The sequence below is a fragment of the Ranitomeya imitator genome, chromosome 6, assembly GCF_032444005.1.
Source record: "Ranitomeya imitator isolate aRanImi1 chromosome 6, aRanImi1.pri, whole genome shotgun sequence".
Classification (NCBI taxonomy): Eukaryota; Metazoa; Chordata; class Amphibia; order Anura; family Dendrobatidae; genus Ranitomeya; species Ranitomeya imitator.
Genome location: NC_091287.1, coordinates 193,191,547 through 193,218,721, shown reverse-complemented (window position 1 = coordinate 193,218,721; position 27,175 = coordinate 193,191,547). Strand labels below are relative to the sequence as shown.

Genomic DNA, 27,175 nt, shown 5'->3' with positions numbered 1-27,175 from the left:
TGTGGCCAATTGAATACATTTCTCTGTGAAATCTGGTAATTTCAAAGACAAGGGTGAATTATAGCTTACATCATGCATGACTTGCCGATACCCTTTGTCATGATTCTCACGATTTTATTATTCCAGATATTACTAAGTCTTTGGAATTTATTTAGGGGTGGGCATACAGTCAAACAAAGACCCAAGTGGTAAGGAGGTCCACTTCCACCTTCAAAGCAGCAAGCAGATGCTTTCACAGACACAAAAATGGGTGCATTGTGCTGAGCTATTGGAATGCAGAGTCCACACACTGTTTTTGTACCCCCTGTAGCCCTTTTCGGACTTTGTCAGCCCCTGGATTAATTATTATGTTCTATAAATTATTTAGTGAAACCCTATATATTTCATGACAGAATCCAATTAGATAATTAAAAACAATGCAACAGTATTTTTATTGTACTTTAAATAAGTGGCAAAAATAGTAAATTGCAAAACAGGATAAAAGAACAATTAACATACATTTACCTGTAAATATATGTAATACTTACTTTCATTCCTACTGACACAGCTAGTTAGTGCATTCTAAAAAGAAAAGGAGAAACATTATTGCTTTTAACCCCTCTGAGACGAAGCCCTTTTTATTTTTTGCGTTTGTTTTTCGCTCCCTTTCTTCCCACAGCCATAATTTTTGTATTTTTTCCGTCAATACGTCCATATGAGAGCTTGTTTTTTGCCGGACAAGTTGTACGGTTGAATAACATCATTGGTTTTACCATACCGTGAACAAAAAAACCAGACAAAAATTCCAAGTGCAGTGAAATTGCAAAAAAAGTGCAATTCCACAACATGTTTTTGGATTTTTTTTTAAATGTTCACCAAATGCTAAAACTGACCTGCTGTTATGATTCTCCAGGTAATTACAAATGCATAGACACCAAACATGTCTAGGTTCTTTTTTTTTAAAAAAAAAATCCAAAGTTTGTTAACAAAAAAAAAAGAATTGCGTCATTTCCCGAGACGCGTAGCGTCTCCATTTTTCATGATCTTGGGTTGGGTGAGGGCCTATTTTTTTATATTGATAGATTAGGCGATTCTGAAAGCGGAAATACCAAATATGTATGTTTGATTTTTTTATTGTTTTATTTGAATGGGATGAAAGTGGGGTGATTTGAACTTTTATATTTTTTTAAAAAATATTTTTAAAATAATTTTTGTATTGCTTTTGGCATGCTTCAATAGTCTCCATGGGAGACTAGAAGCTGCTATAACTCGAACGGCACTGCTACATACAGGTGATTAGATCACCTATATGCAGCAGAACACCTCACCTAGTGGTCGGCGCTTATAGCAATATGGCAGTGACAACCATAGAGTTCTCCAGGAGACCTCTGGTTGTCATACCAAACCATTGGTGACCCTCGATCACATGATCGGGGCACATGATGGGTGGATTTCCGGCATGATTGCCAGAACTGCATGTTAAATTCAGCTGTCAGAGTTTGACAGCAGCATTTAACACATTAATATCCGTGGGTGGATCACGATTCCACCCGTGTCAGTTCCAGGCACATGTCAGCTATTTAAAACAGTTGACATTTGCCGGGAAAGATGTGGGCTCATCGCGGGAACCCACATCAAAGGGGTAGATGCGACATGCGCCGTACTAGTACGGCGCATGTCGAGAAAGTTTTAAATATTTCCTATACTCAAGTTAGGACCTGTTCACACCAGTGTTGTGTTTTGTTTCATGTAGTGTTTTTGATAGCAAAAATAGAACATACTGCAATAATAGGTGGCATTATACGCACAGAAAAGCTGTCCATTATGCTGTATGCTAATGGAAGCTTTTAGGATTTGCTTAGTATGTTGGCTCCTTAAAAAGACATACGGTAGATCCATTTATACATGAAAATTACAGTTGAGTGAAAAAGTGTTTGCCCCTTCCTGATTTCCAATCCTTTTGCATGTTTGTTTCATATCACAAAACACATTTAAATATTAGACAAAGATAACATGAGTAAACACAAAATGCAGTTTTTAAAAGAAGATCTTTATTATTAACCCATCTACACCCAAGGGTGGTTTGCACGTTAATGATTGGGCCAATTTTTACAATTCTGACCACTGTCCCTTTATGAGGTTATAACTCTGGAACGCTTCAACGGAACCCAGTGATTATGACAATGTTTTCTCGTGACAAATTGTACTTCATGTTAGTGGTAAAATTTCTTTGATATTACCTGCGCTTATTTGTGAGAAAAACAGAAATTTGTCGAAAATTTTAAAAATTTCGCAATTTTACAACTTTGAATTTGTATGCCCTTAAAGGGCCACTGTCACCCCCTCCAGCCGTTATAAACTAAAAGAGCCACCTTGTGCAGCAGTAATGCTGCATTCTAACAAGGTGGCTCTTTTAGTTTTTGGTGCATTTATTCCCAAAATAAAGCGTTTTATAACTTCTCGAAAATACCTGTCTTTAGACAGGGAGGCAGGTCTTAACCCTCCTGCTTGAAACGCCACACTGCCGTCACTCGAATCTTCAGGGGCGCCAGGCGCTGCCCTCTCTGCGCTGTTTTCCCATGAAATCCGGCGCCTGCGCTGTTTAGTACTGGCTGGTGCAGGTGCAGTGAGCTCTGGCCGTCTGACGTCACATCCAGTCTTGCAGACTGCGCCTGCACCAGCCAGTACTAAACAGCGCAGGCACCGGATTTCATGGGAACACAGCGCGGAAGGGGCGGCGCCCGGCGCCCCTTAAGATTTGAGTGACGGCAGTGTGGCGTTTCAAGCAGGAGGGTTAAGACCTGCCTCCCTGTCTAAAGACAGATATTTTCGAGAAGTTATAAAACGCTTTATTTTGGGAATAAATGCACCAAAATCTAAAAGAGCCACCTTGTTAGAAAGCAGCATTACTGCTGCACAAGGTGGCTCTTTTAGTTTATAACGGCTGGAGGGAGTGACAGAGGCCCTTTAAATCACAGAAATATGTCACACAAAATACTTAATTAGTAACATTTCCCACATGTCTACTTTACATCAGCACAATCTTGGAACCAAATTTTTTTTTTGTTAGGGAGTTATAAGGGTTAAAAGTTGACTAGCAATTTCTCATTTTTAAAAACACCATTTTTTTTAGGGACCACATCACATTTGAAGTCACTTTGAGGAGTCTATATGATAGAAAATACCCAAGTGTGACACCATTCAAAAAACTACAACCCTCAAGGTGCTCAAAACCATATTCAAGGAGTTTATTAACCCTTCAGGTGTTTCACAGGAATTTTTGTAATGTTTTTTTTTTTTTTTTTTTAAATGAACATTTAACTTTTTTCACAAAAAATTTAATATAGCTCCAATTTACTTTATTTTCCCAAGGGTAATAGAAGAAATTGGACACCAAAATTTGCAATTAGTCCTGAGTACGCTGATACCTCATATTTGGGGGTAAACCACTGTTTGGGCGCATGACAGAGCTCGGAAGGGAAGGAGAGCCGTTTGACTTTCCAATGCAAAATTGACTGGAATTGAGATGGGACGCCATGTCGCGTTTGGAGAGCCACTGATGTGCCTAAACATTGAAACCCCTGACAAGTGACCCCATATTGGAAACTAGACCCCTAAAGGAACTTTTCTAGATGTGTTGTGAGAACTTTGAACCCCCTAGTGTTTCACCGCAGTTTATAACACAGAGCATTGAAAATAAAAAATCATTTTTTTCCCACAGAAATGATTTTTTAGCCCCCCAAATTTTATTTTCCCAGGGGAAACCAGAGAAATTGGACCCCAAAAGTTGTTCTCCAATTTGTCCTGAGCACGCTGATACCCCTGTTTTGGGGTATTTTTGGGGAGCTCGGAAGGGAAGGAGCACTGTTTTACTTTTCAACGCAGAATTGTCTGGAATTGAGATCAGACGCCATGTCGTGTTTGGAGAGCCCCTGATGTGCCTAAACAGTGGAAACCCCCCAATTCTAACTGAAACCCTAACCCAAACATAACCCTAACCCTAATCCCAACCCTAACCATAACCCTAACCACACCCCTAACCCGAACATGCCCCTAACCCTAATCCCAACCACATCCCTAACCCCAACACACCCCTAATCCTAATCCCAACATAACCCTAACCACACCCCTAACCCTGACACACCACTAACCATAATCCCAACCCTAATCCCAACTGTAAATGTAATCCAAACCCTAACTGTAGCCCCAACCCTAACTGTAGCCCTAACCCTAGCTTTAGCCCCAACCCTAACCCAATCTTTAGCCCCAACCTCAACCCTAACTTTAGCCCCAACCCTAACTGTATCCCTAACCCTAACTGTAGCCCTAACCCTAATGGGAAAATGAAAATAAATACATTTTTTCAATTTTATTATTTTTCCCTAACTAAGGGGGTGATGAAGGGGGGTTTGATTTACTTTTATAGTGGGTGTTTTAGCAGATTTTTATGATTGGCAGCTGTCACAAACTAAAAGACACTTTTTATTGCAAAAAATAGTTTTTGCATCTCCACATTTTGAGAGCTATAATTTTTCCATATTTTGGTCCACAGAGTCATTTGAAGTCTTGTTTTTTGCGGGATGAGTTGACATTTTTATTGGTACTATTTTCAGGAACGTGACTTTTTTATCGCTTTTTATTCAGATTTTTGTGAGGCAGAATGAACAAAAACCAGCAATTTGTGAATTTCTATTGGTGGGGGGTGCGTATATACCGTTCCACGTTTGATAAAATTGATAAAGCAGTTTTATTCTTTGGGTCAGTACGATTACAGCGATACCTCATTGATATCATTTTTTTATGTTTTGGCGCTTTTATACGATAAAATCTATTTTCTATAAAAAAATAATTATTTTTGCATTGCTTTATTCTGTGGACTATAACTTTTTTATTTTTTGGCTGATGACGCTGTATGGTGGCTCATTTTTTGCAGGACAAGAAGATTTTTTCAGCGGTACCAGGTTTTTTTTATATCCCTCTTTTTAATCGCGTGTTATTCCACTTTTTGTTTGGCAGTATGATAATAAAGCATTTTTTTTGCCACGTTTGTTTTTTTTTACGGTGATCACTGAAGGGGTTAACTAGTGGGACAGTTTAATAGGTCGGGTCGTTACGGATGCGGCGATACTAAATATGTGTACTTTTATTTTTTTATTTAGACAAAAATGTATTTATTGGAACTTTTTTTTGTCTCTATTAAGGATTTTATTTTATTTTTTTTACACGTGTAAATATTTTTTTTTTTACTTTGTAACATTGCCCGGGGGGGGGGGGAGACATCACTATATATTATCAGATCGCTGATCTGGCACTTTGCAGGGCACTGTGTCAGATCAGCGATCACACAGGCACTGAAGGAGGCTTGCCGGCGCCTGCTCTGAGCAGCCACTTGCAAGCCACCTCCCTGCTGTACCCGGAAGGCCCCCCGTGGCCATTTTGGATCCGGGCTTGCAGGACGGAGGAGGTACGAGAGCGATGTGATTGCGTTGCTCCTAGGGTCTCAGAGAAGAACGCAGGGAGCCCATTCCCTGCGTGATGCTTCCCTGTGCCGTCGGAACGCTGCGATCATGTTTGATCGCAGTGTTCCGGGGGTTAATGTGCCAGGAGCTGTCCGTGACAATAAGTCCAAGGACAATAAGTGATAGCCAGGGCCCAGTTTATATAGGAGATTGGAGTGGCTAACAGTGCACAGCTGAGAGCCTTAACGCAGGAAAAATTTCCAGGAGTTCTCAACTGAGATTAACCCCTGCACCGCTAAAAGAATCTTAAACCGTTTAATATGAAGGTGAAGTGCAGGAGTAGGAGAAATCAGATGCTGTGTTCTGCTGGCTCATCTCTGTTGCGGTAAACCCATGACAGTACCCCTCTTTCCACAAGTGACCTCCTGAACCTCAGAACTGGGCTCATCAGGATGTACCACATGAAAAGAACGGATCAGCCTGGCCGCATGGACATCAGATGCTGGTACCCACATCCTCTCTTCAGGACCATATCCCTTCCTGTGTACCAGATTTTGGCTATCTGAAATTCCAAATTTCCATAAACAATGACTGGAGATAGGGTAGTGGTGACGGTAAAGAAAACGCAACGTACTTTTTGAGTAACATAGTAACATAGTAACATAGTTAGTAAGGCCGAAAAAAGACATTTGTCCATCCAGTTCAGCCTATATTCCATCATAATAAATACCCAGATCTACGTCCTTCTACAGAACCTAATAATTGTATGATACAATATTGTTCTGCTCCAGGAAGACATCCAGGCCTCTCTTGAACCCCTCGACTGAGTTCGCCATCACCACCTCCTCAGGCAAGCAATTCCAGATTCTCACTGCCCTAACAGTAAAGAATCCTCTTCTATGTTGGTGGAAAAACCTTCTCTCCTCCAGACGCAAAGAATGCCCCCTTGTGCCCGTCACCTTCCTTGGTATAAACAGATCCTCAGCGAGATATTTGTATTGTCCCCTTATATACTTATACATGGTTATTAGATCGCCCCTCAGTCGTCTTTTTTCTAGACTAAATAATCCTAATTTCGCTAATCTATCTGGGTATTGTAGTTCTCCCATCCCCTTTATTAATTTTGTTGCCCTCCTTTGTACTCTCTCTAGTTCCATTATATCCTTCCTGAGCACCGGTGCCCAAAACTGGACACAGTACTCCATGTGCGGTCTAACTAGGGATTTGTACAGAGGCAGTATAATGCTCTCATCATGTGTATCCAGACCTCTTTTAATGCACCCCATGATCCTGTTTGCCTTGGCAGCTGCTGCCTGGCACTGGCTGCTCCAGGTAAGTTTATCATTAACTAGGATCCCCAAGTCCTTCTCCCTGTCAGATTTACCCAGTGGTTTCCCGTTCAGTGTGTAATGGTGATATTGATTCCCTCTTCCCATGTGTATAACCTTACATTTATCATTGTTAAACCTCATCTAGAGTAGAGATCGATGAAACACATTATGGATAATACAAGTGGGCGGCAAAGCAAGGCAGAATGCTACGGAATTGACAATGGTCACAGGCTTATAAGGACTGATGAACCTGGGACCTACTTTCCAAGAGGGAACCTTCAACATAATGTTTCTTGAGGACAACCACATAAAGTCACCCCCACCCAGGTCCAGACCCACCAAACGTCTCCGATCAGCCACACTTATATTTGGACCCCATCTTCCTCAAATTATAAAGAACCTATTGCCACAATGACTTAGCGTATTTTTCGGACTATAAAGACGTACTGGACCATAAGACACACCTAGATATTAGAGGAGGAAAATAGAAAAAACAAATTAACCAAAACGTGGTAAATTCTGTACTAATATCCCCCATCCTGTCATACATATGTCCCCAATCCAGGTATACATAGTCCCTTCATCCAAAGCCTGGTATGTATGGCCCTCTCAACCTCATTCTGGTAGGTATGGCCCCCTCATTACCATCCTGGTAGGTATGGCCCCCTCATCCCCATCCTGGTACGCATGACCCCCTCATCACCATCCTGGTAGGCATGGCCCCCTCATCCCTATCCTGGTGGGCATGGCCCCTCATCCCTATTATGGTATACATGGCCCTATCAGAAAAAAAACAAAACAGCATCCTGTTGTGATGCCAGCAGATGATTTATGATTGTAAGCAGAGCATGGCACTGATGTCATGCTTACAAGCAGAGGACAGCTGCCAGAATACTCACTGATCCCCACACCTGGGGCAGCTGGTTGGGGCTAAAGTCCTTTTGGAAGTGCATTGAACAGCAGGGTGGATTGCTGCTGAGGGAAAAAAAATCTCTTCTGCTTAGCGAGTGTGAAAGAGATGAGTGTGACCGGAGAGTAAGTGCGAATGGTGGTAAGTGTGTGACTTGTGATTCAGTGACTCTGGATTAAGGGAGTTTCCAAGTTAGGAATTACTGAATTGTTATCTGTATTTTATTAATACTTTGCATTTATTTTTATTTAACTTTTCTGTCTGGTGCAATCCTCAATAGGAAATGTGCTCCACTATTGTTAATGCCTTCCAGTGCACATCTTGCCACATGTATGCAATCCTTGATCAGCCAGTCGAGTGTGCATACTGCTGTGCAAGATGTGAGCTCGTTGTGCATTTCAAAGTGCAGATACTGGATCTACATGTGCAGCTGGCAACACTGAGATCCATAGACAATATGGAAAGGAGTCTTCTGCTCACTGTGCAGATGTTTAATGGGATAGATGAGGGGGGATGGTGGGATGGAGCTGCAGGACAGTGAAGCAGCTAGCTGGGTGACAGAAAGCTGGGTAGAGTGCCAAGGAGGCTTGTCTTGATGTGACACACCCCAATAAGTTAGCTAAGTTGGCAGATGAGGGGGTGCCAGTACACAGGTAGCACTGCTGCAGCATGGCATGTCCTCTGAAAGCCGGAGGAGTGTCTGCACCAGTAAGGAGGGAAATAGGAGAGCAGGGCAGGCCAGACAGGTGCTGGTAGTGGGGGACTCCATTATTAGGGGAACAGATAGGGCAATCTGTCACAAAGACTGAGATCGTCGAATGGTGTGCTGCCTACCTGGCGCTCGAGTCTGACACATCGCTGATTGGGTGGAGAGATTACTGGGAGGGGCTGGTGAGGACCCAGCGGTCATGGTGCACATTGGCACAAATGACAAAGTTAGAAGTAGGTGGAAGGTGATTTCAGGGAATTAGGCTGCAAGCTTAAAGCAAGGACCTCCAAGGTGATATTTTCCAAAACATTGCCTGTACCCCATGCCACGCCAGAGAGGCAACGGGAGATTAGGGAGGTTAATAAGTGGCTCAAGAATTGGTATGCGAAGGAGGGGTTTGGTTTCCTGCAGAACTGGGCCGACTTCTCAGTTGGCTACAGGTTTTTCGCTAGGAACGGGCTGCACCTCAACGGGGAAGGTGCAGTTGTGCTGGGGGAGAAAATGGCTAGAAGGTTGGAGCAGTGTTTAAACTAGGGATTGGGGGAGAGGGTATTCATTTTGTACGAGGGGAAGATAGTGCAGATAGTGACCTGGGCACAAATAAAGAAGTTGTGGGTGGCGGTGGCATGGGGGGTGGGGTTAGAACAGTTAATAATTTAAGAAAGAATAGAGGTACAAAGAGTTACACAAAGTGCATGTATACTAATGCCAGAAGCCTCACTAACAAAATGGACGAATTAGAATTAATTTTGTTGGAACATAATTATGACATGGTGGGGATATCTGAGACATGGCTGGACGAGAGCCATGACTGGGCTGTTAAGTGGTAACTTTCAGGGCTATAGTCTGTTCAGAAATGACCAAACAGATAAGCGAGGGGGAGGTGTGTGTCTATATGTAAAATCATCCTTAAAACCCATCCTGCGTGAATATTTAGGTGAATCTAATGAAAATATAGAGTCCATGTGGGTGGAGATAAGGGGAGGGGGAAAAAACAATAAATTAATGATAGGGGTTTGTTATAAGGGTACCGTCACACAGTGGCACTTTTGTCGCTACGACGGTACGATTCGTGACGTTCCAGCGATATCCATACGATATCGCTGTGTCTGACACGCAGCAGCGATCAGGGATCCTGCTGAGAATCGTACGTCGTAGCAGATCATTTGGAACATTCTTTCGTCGCTGGATCTCCCGCTCTCATCGCTGGATCGGTGTGTGTGACACCGATCTAGCGATGCGTTCGCTTGTAACCAGAGTAAACATCGGGTTACTAAGCGCAGGGCCGCGCTTAGTAACCCGATGTTTACCCTGGTTACCAGCGTAAATGTAAAAAAAAAAAAAAACAGTACATACTTACATTCCGGTGTCCGTCAGGTCCCTTGCCGTCTGCTTCCCGCACTCACTGACTGCCGGCCGTAAAGTGAAAGCAGAGAACAGCGGCGACGTCACCGCTGTGCTGTGCTTTCACTTTACGGCCGGCAGTCAGTGAGTGCGGGAAGCAGACGGCAAGGGACAGACACCGAAATGTAAGTATGTACTGTTTGGTTTTTTTTTACGCTGGTAACCAGGGTAAACATTGGGTTACTAAGCGTGGTCCTGCGCTTAGTAACCCGATGTTTACCCTGGTTACCCGGGGACCTCGGCATCGTTGGTCGCTGGAGAGCTGTCTGTGTGACAGCTCTCCAGCGACCACACTACGACTTACCAACGATCACGGCCAGGTCGTATCGATGGTCGTGATCGTTGGTAAATCGTATAGTGTGACGGTACCCTAAGTCTCCAAAAATATTGGAAGCAACAGAGAGTATCCTTGTAAAGCAAATAGATGAAGCTGTGACTCGAGGAGAAGTCATTATTATGAGGGGCTTCAACTAGCCTGAAATACATTGGGGAACAGAAACCTGCAGTTCCAGCAAAGGTAAAAGGTTTTTGACAACTTAAGAGAGACAATAACATTTCACAACTGGTTCAGGGCCCAACAAGAAGGGGGGCACTGCTAGACCCAATATTAACAAACAGGCTAGACCGCATAGCAAATATAAGGGTTGGGGTCACTTGGGTAATAGTGATCACAAAATAATAAGTTTTCATGTATCATTTAATACGATGTGCAGTAGAGGGGTTACGAAGACACTAAACTTCAGGAAGGCAAATTTCCAATGGATGAGACATCCATGAGATATCCTGAGACATAAAAATACACAAGGAAAATGGGAGACATTTATTAGCATCCTGTATAGGACCTGTGAACAATATACAGCGCCTTGCAAAAGGATTCAGCCCCCTGGCACATTTCAACCTTTTCCCACATATCATGCTTCAAACATAAAGATACCAAATGTAAATTTTTGGTGAAGAATCAACAAGTGGAACACAATTGTGAAGTTGAACGAAATTTATTGGTTATTTTAAATTTTTGTGGAAATTTAAAAACTGAAAGTGGGGCGTGCAATATTATTCCGCCCCTTTAACGTAATACTTTGTTGCGCCACCTTTTGCTGCGATTACAGCTGCAAATCGCTTGGGGTATGTCTCTATCAGTTTTGTACGTCGAGAGACTGAAATTCTTGCCCATTCTTCCTTGGCAAACAGCTCGATCTCAGTGAGGTTTGATGGAGATCGTGTGTGAACAGCAGTTTTCAGCTCTTTCCACAGATTCTCGATTGGATTGAGGTCTGGACTTTGACTTGGCCATTCTAACACCTGGATATGTTTATTTGTGAACCATTCCATTGTAGATTTTGCTTAAAATTTGGGATCATTGTCTAGTTGGAAGACAAATCTCCATCCCAGTCTCAGGTCTTTTGCAGACTCCAACAGGTGTATTTGGCTCCATCCATCTTCCCATCAATTTTAACCATCTTCCCTGCCCCTGCTGAAGAAAAGCAGCCCCAAACCATGATGCTGTCACCACCATGTTTGAGAGTGGGGATGGTGTGTTCAGGGTGATGAGCTGTGTTGCCTTTACGCCAAGCATATCGTTTGGCATTGCTGCCAAAAAGTTCGATTTTGGTTTCATCTGATCAGAGCACCTTCTTCCACATGTGTGGTATGTCTCCCAGGTGGCTTGTTGCAAACTAAACAACACTTTTTATGGATATCTTTGAGAAATGGCTTTCTTCTTGGCACTTCTACATAAAGACCAGATTTGTGTAGAGTATGACTGATTGTTGTCCTGTGGACAGACTGTCCCACCTCAGCTGTAGATCTCTGCAGTTCATCCAGAGTGATCATGGGCCTCTTGGCTGCATCTCTTATCAGTCTTCTCCTTGTTTGAGATGAAAGTTTAGGGGGACAGCCAGGTCTTGGTATATTTGCAATGGTATGATACTCCTTCCATTTCAATATGATCACTTGCACAGTGCTCCTTGGGATGTTTAAAATTTTGGAAATCATTTTGTATCCAAATCCGGATTTAAACTTCTACACAACAGTATCACGGACCTGCCTGTTTTGTTCCTTGGTCTTCATGATGCTCTATGTGCTGCAAACAGAACCCTGAGAATATCACAGAGCAGGTGCATTTATATGGAGTCTTGATTACACACAGGTGGATTATATTTATCATCATTAGGCATTTAGGACAACATTGGATCATTCACAGATCCACAATGAACTTCTGGAGTGAGTTTGCTGCACTGAAAGTAAAGGGGCCAAATAATATTGCACGCCCCACTTTTCAGTTTTTGAATTTCTACAAAAATTTAAAATAACCAATAAATTTCGTTCAACTTCACAATTGTGTTCCACTTGTTGTTGATTCTTCACCAAAAAATTTACATTTTTTATCTTTATGTTTGAAGCATGATATGTGGGAAAAGGTTGAAAAGTTCCAGGGGGCCGAATACTTTCGCAAGGCACTGTATACCGTATGGGAATAAACATGCTAGAAATAGGAGGAAACCACTATGGCTAAATAGAGCTGTAAGGGGCGCAATAAGTGACAAAAAGAAAGCATTTAGAGAATTAAAGGAAGTAGGTAGTGATGAGGATTAAATAAATACAGAAAATTTAATACATTCTGTAAAAAGCAAATCAAGACAGCAAAGATTGAGACAGAGAGACTCATTGCCAGAGAGAGTAAAAATAATCCCAAAATATTCTTTAACTACATAAATACTAAGAAACTAAAAAATGATAGTGTTGGCCCCCTTAAAAATAGTCTGGGTGAAATGGTGGATAAGGACGAGGAAAAAGCCAATATGCTAAATGACTTTTTTTCAGCAGTATTTACACAAGAAAATTCCATGGCAGACAAAATGACTAGAGATAACAAAAATTCTCCATTAAATGTCACCTGCTTAACCCAGAAGGAAGTACAGCGGCATCTAAAAATCACTGAAATTGACAAATCTCCAGGCCCAGGTGAGATACACCCCTGAGTACTGCAGTCTTTTCAGTTCTGGACCCGGCGTGCAGGTACCCGCGGTCCTGTCATCCCCCCTTACACCTCCACAAAGGAGTGAGGCCTCACAGTCAGGAGAGATATGGCTTTACAGGTAATCTCCTGCATACTGATTTTTCAATGCGCTTCCAGATGGAACCAGTCCGTCGTGACTTCCACTCCATAAAGTTTGTTTGCCCTGCATTAGGGAATGGTAGTTCCAAAACTGCAAGTACCTCCGTATTACTAGTGTGTCGCCATGGTGAGCCAACCTGTGAAAGTCCCTGCATCAGTGTAGGAATACCAGAACTGTGCAGATTTCCTTCAGTAGCAAGGGAAGGAAACTGTACTCCAGCCAGCCTGAAAAGCTCTAAGTGTGCTTGTTCCATAGGTAAAGACACCTCCTTTCATACGCATAATATGCAGGGCATCCTATACTCTGAACTACAGCCAATTTGCCTTTAATAGACTGTACCCTGTTTTCTCCCTCAATAAAGTGTTACGTTGGGAAGTTCACACGTGTCTGGCTGCTAGTAATTGCAGGAACATTACAGGTGCTCCAACACCTGCACCCAGGCTTCACTCTACAGGACGTCCTATAGCATCTCAGTAAGTTCCACCTATTGACAATTGTTGTGAACACGAGGGAAGTGTCTAGGGGTTTGGCACCCACTGCAGCTATTGTGACATTAAAATCTGCTGCCAGTGGAACTACATGTCCCAGCTAGCCCCTCTACAACATCTGGTGTCTCTGCCTTGGCTCATCCACAATATGGCTTGTTTCTTGGGATCTTCAAAGCTCAGAGACGCATGCCGATACTTATCCATCATGCAATACCATCAGATACATTAGATCCAAATGTATTCCGCTGCAGGACAAAGACAACATACAGTCAATGTCATTAAGAACTATCTTCAGTGGAAGGAAGAACAAAGAACTGATGATGATATAGCCTTGATAGAGCCCTGATCACTACATCATTGACTGTTTGTGGGATGACATGAAGAAACAGGAAAATATGCACTAGTCTACATCTATAGAAGATCTGTGGTCAGCACTTTAAGATGTTTACAACAACCTCCCTGCTGAAGTCCTTCAAAAACTGTGTGCAAGTGTACCAAGAAGAATTGATGCTTTGCTGTTGTTTTATAGGCAAAAAGGTGGTCCCAACTAATATTGATTTGATTCCGATTTCTCTAGTGCTCACTTCCTATGCATTTTGTTAATTGTTAAAAAAACATTATCACTTTTATTTTTAAAACATTCTTACACTGCGTCATTTATTTTACTTCTGCTTAAAAAAAAATTCATATTACTGTATTTAAACACTCCATCTGAAGGTTTGAAAAATGGGATTCAAACATAACTCCCAATGGAACCAGTTACTGTAATGAGGTGTAAAGAAATCACCTTGCACTCCAACAGACCTCTGTTCTGTTCTGACAGTGTCAGGAGCTGGCTGGGCCAGGTGGCAAGGAGGCAAATACCCCCCCGGGCCGCTCCCCCAGCAGCTGTTCAGGGCCGGCCACCTGGTGGTGGCTAGAGCCACACAGCAAATTGTGCGCGGCCGTGTCCACTGTACTGTGATGAGGCCGGCAGCAGACACAGCTGCATCACGTATGCGCTGACTGTATCCGTTGTTTCAGATGCTGCACATCTCATATCTTTACAGCAAAGATAATTGCCTTCAAATGACTCCAAAGATAAAAGTCTAAGGGTGTCAGATCAGGAGACCTTGGTGGCCATTTAACAGGCCCACAACTACCAATTAACTTTCCAGGGAACTCTTCATGTAAGAATGCTCGGACCTGACACCCATATAGTGGTACTGCATCATCCTGCAGGAAAAACTCAGGGAAAGTGCCATCTTCAGTGCATAAAGAGGGCAACACATCATCATGATGGTAGTCGTGGGCCAGTTGAATGGCCACCAAGGTCTCCCGATCTCACCCCATTAGACTTTTATCTTTGGGGTCATCTGAAGGCAATTGTCTATGCTGTGACGATACAAGATGTGCAGCGTCTGAAACAATGGTTACTGGAAGCCTGTGCTAGCATTTCTTCAGCGGTGTTGCTATCAGTGTGTCAAGAGTGGGAGAAGAGGGTTGCATTGACAATCCAGCACAATGGGCAGCACTTTGAACACATTTTATTAGTAGTCATAAACTTGTAAATAACTCATGAAAGAAGTAAGTTACGTTAAAAACAAGCACACCATTGTTTTTCTTGTGAAGTTTGATATGTCACATGACCCTCTTCCCATTGGAAAAAATAAAGTTGGATCCAAAATGGATGACTTCAAAATGACCGCTATGGTCACCACCCATCTTGAAAAATTTTCCCCCTCCCATATACTAATGTGCCACAAACAGGAAGTTCATACCACCAACCATTCCCATTTTATTTAGGTGTATCCATATAAATGGCCACCCTGAGCTGTATATATGGGGATAACTGGGGCCGTCATACTATATATAGGGGAGAACTGGGGCCATCATGCTAGATATGTGGGGAGTATTGGGGCTTTCGTACTATATATATATATATATGGGCAACTGGTGCCATCGTACTATATTTATGGTGGTAACTGGGGCCATCATACTATATATGTGGGGCAGTGGGCTACCTTCATACTATATATTATATATAAATAAAATAAACTGGGGACCATCATGTGGGGGCTGAGGGGCCACCATATTCCATGTAGGGGGCTGCAGGGACATGCTACTATATATAGAGGGGATGTGGGATCATCATACTATATATAGGAAGCTGTGAGGTACATAATATCACAATTAGAGAGCTGTTGGGGACCATCATACTATATATAGGGTATTTTAGAGACATACTATTTGTGGGGAGCTATAGTATGTATAGAAAACTGTAAAGCCTCATACTATATATAGGAAGCAGTGGGGGCATCATATTGTATATATGGGGCTATGTTGTCATTTTACATTATACTCTATCAAGGACTTTAGGCTGTGTATTATACTATATGTACTATATGAGGAGAGAATTATACTCTATCAAGGACTTTGTGCTGTGCATTATACTATATGTATATAGAAGCTGCATTATAATAATACTAATAATTTTATTTATATAGCGCCAACATATTCCGCAGCGCTTTACAAATTATAATACTCTATCAATGACTACGGGGAGTGCATTATACTATATATACTATATGGGCGCTGCATTATACTCTACAGAGGACTATAGGGTACATTATACTGTATGAAAGACTATGGGGAATGCATTATACTTTATGAAGGACTACTGGGCACAATATACTATGTGGAGGACTATGGGGCACATTATACTATATGAAGGAATATTGGGTGCATTATACTATATGGAAGACTATGGATGTGCATTATGCTATGTGAAGGACTATGTAGTGCATTATTCTTTTTTTTTTTTAATTAGTTTATTAACCAAAACAGTAACAACATATACATATTTGTGCATCCAAGCTAGCCTAAGTACACTTGTCAAGGTAATTACAAATGGACAACAAATTTGTGCATTAAATTATTCATACACTTTCAGTATTATAAGTTCATATTTTGCTATGTATATAATAAACCACTGGTCAAGTGAATAGAAAATATTACATAACTTCATATCGGCCTGGTAGCATGTATCCAAAAAAAATAGGGAAAAGAAGAGGAAAAGAAAAGAAAAAAAAAAAGAAAAAGAAAAAAAGAGGGGGGAAGTATTCTCCTTCCTCTCTCATCCTCATTATACAACCAATTAAGTCATAACTATCTTATCCTAATCTGCTGCCCAATATCTATATATTATATTACTAGCTGATGATGTAAAGTATGAATTAATGCGTTTCAACCATGACACTCATGGTGATGGTGGTGCCAGGCCACCATTTCCTTATACAGTAAGACAAGAAGAGTTCCACCTGTCGCAAATCTTATCAAACTTCTTTAAGCAGCCCCTGTTTTGATATAATGTCCGCTCATACAGTATGATCGGGTTTACCAATTCCATCCACGTCCCAAGAGAGGGGACCCATCCAATGCAATGCCAACACCTTCCTAGCCAGAAAGTGTGTCTTACGTAGAAAAATGTTAACATAGTGTCCCCAGGCTTCATCATCTAGCACCCCAAATAAGCAAACTAAGGGATTGAAATGAACAGGGGATTGTACTAAAGAAGTCAACAGCGACGTTACCTGGCTCCAGTAAGACTGAATAATGGGGCAACCCCATACCATGGGTATAAAGTTTGCTTCCAGCGAATGACATCTTAAACATTCTGATGTTTGATACCGACCCATCTTAAAAAGCCGCAATGGAGTTAAATATGACTGATGGATGATATATAATTGGGTCATTCTATTATGTAGTGCATTATTCTAAACAAGCAAAATGCTGCCTATTCATCGAGTGATTGGATTGTTTATGCCGGAAGAAAAATCATTGTTCTCAGCAGCACATGACCATGTGAATACTGCAGATATGCTATTTATAACATGATACTGTATGGGGACAGATTAATCTACTAGTGATTCATTCTTCCTCAGACGGTATAAAGAGGCCGGGAAACAAGCATCAAACAACTTCAATATTGTCGCTCACAATTGTTTAACGGCCTGAACTCTGCACATCTAAATACAACCAAAATGTTTCTGTGTGATGGTGCAATATGTGAGCTTTTGGGGCCCTACTTTAAACTTTTGCCCAGGGCCCCACTTTGTCTAAAATCGTTACTGCATGTCTTGGGGTCATATTTGACAAGGAACTTTCCTTTTCCATGTCCAATCACTGACTCGTGTTACCTGTATGTTAAAAACTTCTCCAGAATTTGGCCTTTCTCACCTTTAAAAATGCAAAAACTCTAAGGCTATGTTCACACCTTGCGTCGGGTCCCTGCGGGTTCTCCCGCAGCGGATTTGATAAATCTGCAGGGCAAAACAACTGCGGTTCTCCCTGCAGATTTATCGCGGTTTGTTCCGCGTTTTCCGCTGCGGGTTTCCGCCTATACTATTGATGCTGCATATGCAGCAATATGCAGCATCAATAGTAATGTTAAAAATAATAAAAATTGGTTATACTCACCCTCTGATGTCCGGATCTCCTGGGCGCTGCACCCGGCGGTCCGGTTCCTAAGATGCTGTGGGAGAAGGACCCTTCGTGACGTCACGGTCATGTGACCGCGACGTCACCGCAGGTCCTGGTCGCACAGTAACTCTGACCGGACAGCCGCGTGCAGCGCCCAGGAGCTCCGGACATCAGAGGGTGAGTATAACCAGATTTTTTATTTTTTAACCCCAAATATGGTTCCCAGGGCCTGGAGGAGAGTCTCCTCTCCTCCACCCCGGGTACCACCCGCACATTATCCGCTTACTTCCCGCAATGTGGGCACAGCCCCATGCGGCAAGTAAGCGGTTCAATGTATTCCTATGGGTGCAGAATCGCAGCGATTCTGCACAAAGAAGTGACATGCTGCGGGTTGTAAACCGCTGCGTTCCCGCGCGGTTTTTCCCGCAGCATGTGCACAGCGGTTTGCGGTTTCCATAGGGTTTACATGTTACTGTAAACGCTATGGAAACTGCTGCGGACCCGCAGCATCAAAATCGCGGCGGTTCCGCGGTTAAAACCGCTAAGTGTGAATATAGCCTAATTGTGGCTCTTATTGAGTCTCATCGGGACTACTGCAATTCTCTATTGATCGGTCTCCCTCTTACCAAACTTTCTAATCTTCAATCCATCCTGAATACAGCAGCCAGGTTTGTATTTCTGTTCAGCTGCTTCACTGTCGCCTCCATATTGAGCTAGTCATTGTACTGTGCACCAATCCAGTAGAGAACAATATAAACTTATTTCTCTCAGTTCTACACCACCCTACATCTCCTTCCTTGATCTCTGTCTATCATCCTACTCGTACGCTCCATTCTGCAACTGATCTAAGACTAACATCCTTCATAATTTGATACTCTCACTTTCGTATCTAAGACTTCCTTTGTGCTGTGCCAGTTTTCTGGAATGCAGTACCCCAGACGATATGATACGATTAATACTTAGACCCCCACATTTTTAAGACTGCTTTAAAAACATGTTTCTTTAGACAAGCCTTTGATTTGATTTAATTTATCCAATACTTCCTAGTTCCCTCTTTCTAAATTTTCAGCATAATCTGGTCTCTAATATTTATTTGTCACCACATCTTCCATGCACCCAACAGCACTTGGTAACTGTACTTAGATACTGCTCTTACCTCGTATTCTTTTCTGCAGTTTTTTAAAATGTCATTTGTGGAAGATGCCTGAATAAAAATAACAAAATTAAATATTATTTTGATCATTATAATAAAATGTACAAATATGAAAGAATGAAAAACTTACTTGAAAATATTTTTCACATACTATGGCATATTTATCATCAACCATCCTTTCTTTATTAGTCATATATACATGTAACATCAAATTACAGTGTTTTTGCAATGCATTTGCACAGGTAAAATACATATAATGCACAATATATCAAATTTAAATGGCTTTTCCAGGAATACTATATTGATAACCTATCCTTAGGATGGATATCAGATTGGTGGTGGTCTGACAACTGGCATCAGGGATAGAATGGCACACAAGCCCCACCAGTCCACATAATATAACATCCCCCAACCCCCAAATGAGTGAATTTTCCTTTACTTGGTAATGCCTATCATCCTTCTAGTAAAAGAGTTAGGCCGGAGTCAAACTAGAGCATAATATGGCACGATGCCATGCGTTAAAAAAACGCACAGCACTCGGACTAAAGTTAATCTATGGTGCAGCTCCTATCATCCGTTGTTTTCTCGGCCGTATTATACGTGCATACAAAATCACAGCGTGCTGCAATTGTCACTGTATAACGCCCGAAATACGCCAATGCAAGTCTATTGGTGCGAGAAAAACTCGCACACCACATGGACCATCAGTGTGACTTTCGAGAAATATGCATCAGTGTCCTATAGAAAAACCGGCAATTCAGTGCAGTGTACAGTAACATCACGCTGACAGGTTAAAATAGAATAGTTAAAATAAATATCTACACATAGTATAGATATATACGTATAGTATATATGTAATTGACACACATATATATATTTATATTTCATACAGTGCTAGATAGCAGAAAAGCAGGTAATTAAATTATCGCCTTTTGATAAATCAATACCAAACCCGACAGGATATGAGACATGGTTATACGTTGCATTTTTTACAGGAGAAAGAGGGCTTTGGTTGGACTGAGTGTACAATAAAGATAATAAAACCTGTGTGTTTCTTTCTTTCATTAAAATACTTTATTCTTAATGTGTTTTTTTAACCCTTTCATACTAGTGGCTTAATAATATTGACACCTCTCCGTTATTAACCAGGCTTAATGTCACCTTAAAATAGCAAGGTGACATTAACCCCTTATTACCCCATATGCCAATGCCACAGGGCAGTGGGAACAGAGAGGCTAAATGCCGGAATAGGCGCATTGTCACGATAATGTACAAAATGCAATATGATTATTAGTTTTCCCTGATAGCACACCACGGTGGGCCTTTGACCCACCTTGTCTCCTTGTTTCTGCTTGCTGAAATGTGTGTGTAGAAGAGGTTTTATTGCTCTAGCTGTAAATTCCAGGCTCTGGGCAACTTACTAATCCCTCATGGCCCCCCACAAGAATTTATATTGCGCTGGTGTAGGCACAAATCTCCCTCCAGCTGAAACTGGTCTGATCTCTCTTTTAAGAAAGGAGGTTCTTTGTTCTAATATAGTAAGATATTGGGCTACCAATTTGGGCTAGGAAAATAATAAGTAAATCTTGCTAACTTCCATCGGTAGATCTGCCAAACACTGTAAGCGCGAGCCTCTAATCCCAACAGGTACAAAGTATGGATTTCTCCGGAACTGTGTGTCCCAACTCACCCAAATTTGGTACCAATAGAAAGCCAATTGTAAAACAAGATGAATGAAGGGTGTGCTGTGATTCTGACATGTTCAGGAGCGAAAATACAAGAATTATAAGTATTGCTGTTAAAAGTTTTAGTCTAATGAAAGGGGACGGTCTAGGTGAATCAGCCCTTTTTAGTGATGTCATAGCCCTTTTTAGTGATGTCACAGCCAACCAGGTATAAGTCTCTACTCTTCACCCAGCCTTCAGTTTTGCCTGAGGAGCTGTTCCTATCCAGACCTCATGATGCATTGGGACATTTGGGGCTCCGTCTACCAGCATGGCTTTGCCTGAAATGATCTGAGAACATGTGAGTTTTACCTTTTGTTTTAATCCATGTTATTTTATAATTACTTTGTACATACTTTGTCTCATATTGTAACATCTTTATATACCTTTTTATGAAAACTGCCTTAATCTTTCAGAGTAAAATATTTAAATTACTCGTGTCGTTCTCCTGCTCTAAAACATACCCTAAGTGTCACGCTGTGACTGTCCTGGTGTGACACGACCTGGCGGGTGGTCGGTCACAAAACGGCGAAACACACAAGGGTACACCGGGGACACTTTTAACAACGGTGGGCCCTGTCGTTAGGGAACGGGGAATGGGCAACTCCTGCACTCACCTGAGGCTGTGCCCTGATCTTGCTACCGTCCCTATACAGGTTCTTTCAACTCGTCGCCGACCAGGATACCTAGTCTTTCACTTGCCCTGCTCTAATCCCTATGTTGGGAACTGGCAGGTGAGAGCACTGGTCCCACCGCTGCACTAATACAACACTGGGAAAGTTACAAGCAACAAAGGGACAAAGAAACAATAACACCACACTTAGCTTTCTCTGCTGCAATGCACCGCACAGCAGAGTAAGGCACCAGGAATAAGTATTCAGCTGTAGAAAAACAGCACTCAGCAAGCTCCTATTCTAGCAAGGTTGGTATCCAACGGACCTGTATAACCAACAGTCAGCTGATGCACCAGGTGACCTTTTAAAGGAAGGTGGGAGTGGTCACCACCCAAAACAGCAGAACAAGCTGCAATGCAATTACACCAGCGGCCACCAGGAAAAAAACTGCATTAACCCCCGATGACCTGAAAGGAAAAAAGGTTTTAATCTGAAGGAAACCAGATCTGCCACAGATCCAAATATGGATCGTGATAGTACCCCCCTTTCAATGAGGGGCCTCTGGACCCTCATCACCGGACCTCACCACATAATAACCTATAGTGAGGACGCCTCGATCCATCAACGTTCACCTCGGCAGTCACCTGACTCTCAGGTTTACGGCAACCGTGGCCTGATGAAAATGCCACCAACGAAGGCTTCGGAGGCGCCACAAACCTCCAGAGGGCCGACCTGGGGAATAAGTTGTGTACATGCATAACTGGGGGTAACTCCAACTGATAAGTCCCCGGGCTGAGAATGGCCGACACCCGATATGGCCCAATCACTCTGGAACTCTAGGGCCCAGTTGCACACTGCCACCTGATATTTTTGGTGGAAACCCATACATACTCATTCACACCCAGTTCCGGACCTGAACGTTTATTTCCATGCATGCATCTGCCACAAGATGGTGAATTTTTAGAGGAACTGACAACAGAGGCATCTCCCTGTGTCACCAAACTCACACCCCCATTATGCTCAGAGGGAACCATCACCCTCCTCTGACCCCTCCTCCTAAGAGGTCTCTGACACACCGGGTTAGTATGTAGTGAGGGTAAAGTCTTGCCCCTACTCTGACAGCATATCTGCTGCCCCCACTGGAGAGGAAGGGGTAGGTTGTAGAAGGATGGCAGAGACAGCTGCCCCTGGGCAGCAGCCCTCACACGATTGATCCCAGCTGACCACTTCCCTTAACTGCCAATCTATGACCAGGTTGTTTTTTCAACCAAGGGAGTCCTAAAACGATGGGTGTTGGTATTCCCTCCAAGACGTAGCACGACAGGTACTCCTCATGATGAATCCCTATACGCAGGTGTATATCATCCACGACGTGGGTCACCCACCCCTGGCTGAGTGGTATGGAGTCAATGGCCTGGACGCTTAGGGGTTTAGTTAGTGTTCTGCACCTCAGGCCATTGGTCTGGATAAAATGAGCATCCACCAGATTGACACCTGCTCCACTGTCCACAAGCACCACAAGCACCGGTATACACTTAGTTACCCCGCCAACCAGAACTTCAGCTGACAGGTTACACTGAGGAGAAGATATGGAGGAAAAATACACTCCCTGGTTGCCTCCCTCCACACGACCAGGGGGACGCGGCTTCTTAGGTGGTACAGGTATTTTGGCGCGAGCTGGGCAGACACCGATAAAATGACCAGTCTGCCCACAGTAAAAACATACCCCCACACTACGGTGAACCGCAGGCAACCCCGTTTGGGAAACAACTCCTCCCACCTGCATGGGTTCATCCACTTGCTCAGGTGTGTCCCCCTCCCTAGCAAGGACTGCCGGAGACACATTAGGTGTATGTCTATCCCTCAAGCGTCTATCTACCCGGATGGCAAGGGACATGGCGGCCTCCAGTGACCTGGGGGCGGCATACTGCACAAGAGCATCCTGCAACCTTGGGAGACAGACCCTGCCTAAAATGGCTCCTAAGGGCAGAGTCATTCCACTGTGTGTCAGTGGCCCATCTCCTAAACTCCAAGCAGTAATCCTCAGCCGGCCGAGCCCCCTGCTTGATTTTACGCAGTCGGGATTTCTGCCAGGGAGACGCCATCAGGATCCCCATACACAAGCGCCAAGGCCGCAAAAAACTCGTCCACCGACCGTAAAGATGGAGAACCGGCAGGGAGAAAGCCCAGGATTGAGGATCACCCTTAAGAAGGGAGGTTATAATCCCCACATGCTGTTCCTCACTCCCTGATGAACAAGGGCGGAGCCTAAAGTGTAGCTTATAGGCTTCTTGAAAAAACAAAAATTTATCTCTCCCTCCAGAAAACCTGTCAGGAAGAGATATCTTGGGCTCTGGTTGAGCATGTTCCTGGGCCGAAGCCCAAAACCCAACCCACTGCTGCTGCACCACCTCACCACGCAGCACCTTAAACTCGTCGGTGAGGGTCTGAAGCAGTTGGGCAAAGGCCTGCATTTGAGCCGTAGCTCACCAGAAAAAAAATGGGTTGGTTATAATGTCACGCTGTGACTGTCCTGGTGTGACACGACCTGGCGGGTGGTCGGTCACAAAACGGCGAAACACACAAGGGTACACCGGAGACAATTTTAACAATGGTGTGCCCTGTCGGTAGGAAATGGGGAATGGGCACCTCCTGCACTCACCTGAGGCTGTGCACTGATCTTGCTACTGTCCCTATACGGGTTCTTTCAACCCGTCGCCGACCAGGATACCTAGTCCCTCACCTCCTATGTAGGGAACTGGCAGGTGAGAGCACTGGTCCCACCATTGCACTAATACAACACTGGGAAAGTCACAAACAACAAAAGGACAAAGAAACAATAACACCACACTTAGCTTTTTCTGCTGCAATGCACTGAACAGCAGAGTAAGGCACCAAGAATAAGTATTCAGCTGCAGAACAACAGCACTCAGCAAACTCCTATTCCAGCAAGGTTGGTATCCAAAGGACCTGTATAACCAACAGTCAGCCGATGCACCAGGTGACCTTTTAAAGGAAGGTGGGAGTGGTCACCACCCACAACAGCAGATCAAGCTGCAATGCAATTACACCAGCGGCCACCGGGGAAAAACTGCATTAACCCCCGATGACCTGAAAGGAAAAAAGGTTTTAATCTGAAGGAAACCAGATCTGCCACAGATCCAAACATGGATCGTGACACTAAGTCTCGGGAAGGGAATTACGCTACTGTTTTGGGTTAGCTTCGGACCTGTTAATCAAAGCTGGTGGCAGCATACCTTGTTCTGTGCCTTTGGGAGTCGTTGTAGCGACAGCAGCGTTGATAATTATTGTTCCTGCCTTAGTGGGAGTAGTTATATCGCCTCGCTGCAGCGTGCCCAATAGCCAGTACATAGCAGGCAGCCTTTCTGGTGACTAATTACCCTAGGTGCAGTACCTAATCTGACCTGAGGGTAAGGGGGCGCCAGAGAGCTGCAAGTTTTCAAGCAGAACTGTAAAGCGGGATATACATAAATCCCTGCAGTTCGTGTTATATTGCAGAACAGTGGGTTAACTAAAATAAGCCCCTGTGGTAAACTAAGAGGTCAATAGCATTGTGTGTGTTTTCATCACATTGGAGCAGTGGAGGGATAACTAAGACAAGCCCCCCTGCACATGTGATAGCCGTCTGTTGGCCTAAAGTCACCCCGATCCGTGACGTTGGGGTGACAGTCACGGTGTGAATCGTGACATATTGGTAGCAGCGTGGTGGGATCATATAGGATTAGTGATCTGGTTTGAGCAATCATTCCTCTTACTAAAGACTTGCAAAGTTCTTGCGAGGACACTGCGCAAATAAGTTTGGAGAACAAACCCAGTATTCCTTTAAGGCCTCCCTCTCGGGAATCGTCAGATTAAATAAACGACTCTTAGGAAGTGTGGCACCTGGGACAAACTCAATAGCGCAGTCATAATCTCTATGGGGTGGTAGAGCTTGCGACTCAACCTCCATTACAATGACCATAACACCCCTGACCCCAGGACCTTATAGTACTAGACGACCAGTCCAGCAAAGGATTGTGCATTTTTAACCAGGGTAAACCCAGGACAACTGGGCAAGGTAATTTAGCAAGGACAAACAAGTCTATACACTCCTGATGTTCTATATTCACAATAATTGGGAACCTGGTAACGTTTCAAGAAATACACCCGTGTTCCAGAGGAGTGTTATCAATCGCCACAACAGGAATAGGAGATGACAATGGTTCATTGTTTATCAATCAATTGTTGTTTGTTGATCAATCAAATTAAGTGCAGAACGACAATCCACTATTACCTGAAAATCAATGGAATGACCATGATATGTGGTATTACCAGAAAAAAAACTCCTGTGGACCGTAAAAACGCAAAAAATTCCTGCAGTTTACCAGAAAAAACTCTGGTAATCCTACCTTAGGTTCTTCAGAGCGTGCTCCAGAGTAATTACTCACATACTGTTGCAGGTTGGCTACTTCCAAAGATAACCCTTGCAAGCGTTGAGCAAGTTCTTGGAAGCTGCACATACTGAAGGAATCTGGGATAGGATTTTTTCTCTTTTTTTTCTATATGTGTGGCTGGACAAACTGTTACGGAACTGCAACACAGAACTAGGATAGAAGGGGGAAAACTGACCCTACTGATACCCTACGATGGAGTGGGTGACCCATTCCTTGCGAACAGACCCCCCGACGATCCTAGGTTACTCTCAATCGAAGACCTATAGATAGGGGGAAGAAAGTCCCTAAAAGATCTAAGGACTGGGTATATAAACAGGTCACCTCCTAATAGAAAACACAGAGAAGGCTGCAGAAACAACTGAAAACAGAAACTAAGGATAGCAAAAACAGAGGTCCCAGAACTGCATAAAATCCAACACAGAATGCTATCAAAGCACCTAGCCACAACTCTAGCGGATTAACACTGTTGTCCAGGATGGACTGGAAGGCAGGTGCTAGGTAATAAAGGGTGATACAATCGCCTGACCTAAGACAACCCAGCACCAGGGGGAAAAGACAAGCCGCAAGAAAAACCACAACAAGATGGCGGATGGTCAAAAAAAACAGATTCTAGCATATACATTGTCTTTGGAGACCCACTGACATCGTAACCTGTATACTGCCTAAGGACTTATATCTAGTATGTAGTCACCAGGCATATACATGACTTCCCCTGGGTGCAGAAGGAACCTGAACCTTAGCATGCTTTACACCTGCTATCTTCATTCTTCAGCATGGTGACCTAGAAATAAATGCTGTCGCCAAACATTCACTATATAAATGAGCTGCAGACAATCGCCCTAGACCAAATGGTAGATCTCATATAGTGGAAATGGGAATAGCGAATAAGATAATTGGTGGTATACTAATTTAACCCTTTAATTACTCAAATGTGGGATAAACTGGTGAAATCAACTGACTATCTAGATGATCAGAAATGGGAATTACTGGGAATAGTAAATCAAACCAATACATTGCAGGCCCAGATTATTACGGTGGTTAACCAGCATACATTAGTACTAGACTACCTGACTGCTAAGGAGGGTGAGAAGTGTTAGATAATAGGCCTTACCTGTTGCCATTACATAGACCCCACAGGGAATTTCCAAGCAAAAGCTAAGTTAGAGGTGATTAAAGAAATGAGGCATGGCATGGAGGCGATCAGCCTGTGGCACTGCTGAGGTGTCATAGAAGCCCAGGTTACTTCGATAGCAGCCTTCAGCTCGTCTGCATTGTGGGGTCAGGTGTCTCTAAGGGGTTAAGATCAGTCGAGTTTGCTGGCCAATCAAGCACAGTGATACTGTTGTTTTCAAACCAGGTATTAGTACTCG

At 43.2% G+C, this 27,175-nt stretch overlaps 1 protein-coding gene across 4 annotated transcripts in view; it reads right to left on the bottom strand.

Moving 5' to 3' along the window:
• The window catches only part of RECK (reversion inducing cysteine rich protein with kazal motifs), a 764,658-nt gene that overhangs the window by 478,078 nt on the left and 259,405 nt on the right, over positions 1 to 27,175 (bottom strand). For all 4 annotated transcript variants that reach the window (XM_069730404.1, XM_069730400.1, XM_069730403.1 and 1 more), the window contains 2 exons: positions 19,017 to 19,064; positions 528 to 561 (listed from right to left, as the gene is read on the bottom strand). In XM_069730404.1, the coding sequence (XP_069586505.1) occupies positions 528 to 561; positions 19,017 to 19,064 (82 nt within the window). The remainder of the gene's footprint in view (positions 1 to 527; positions 562 to 19,016; positions 19,065 to 27,175) is intronic.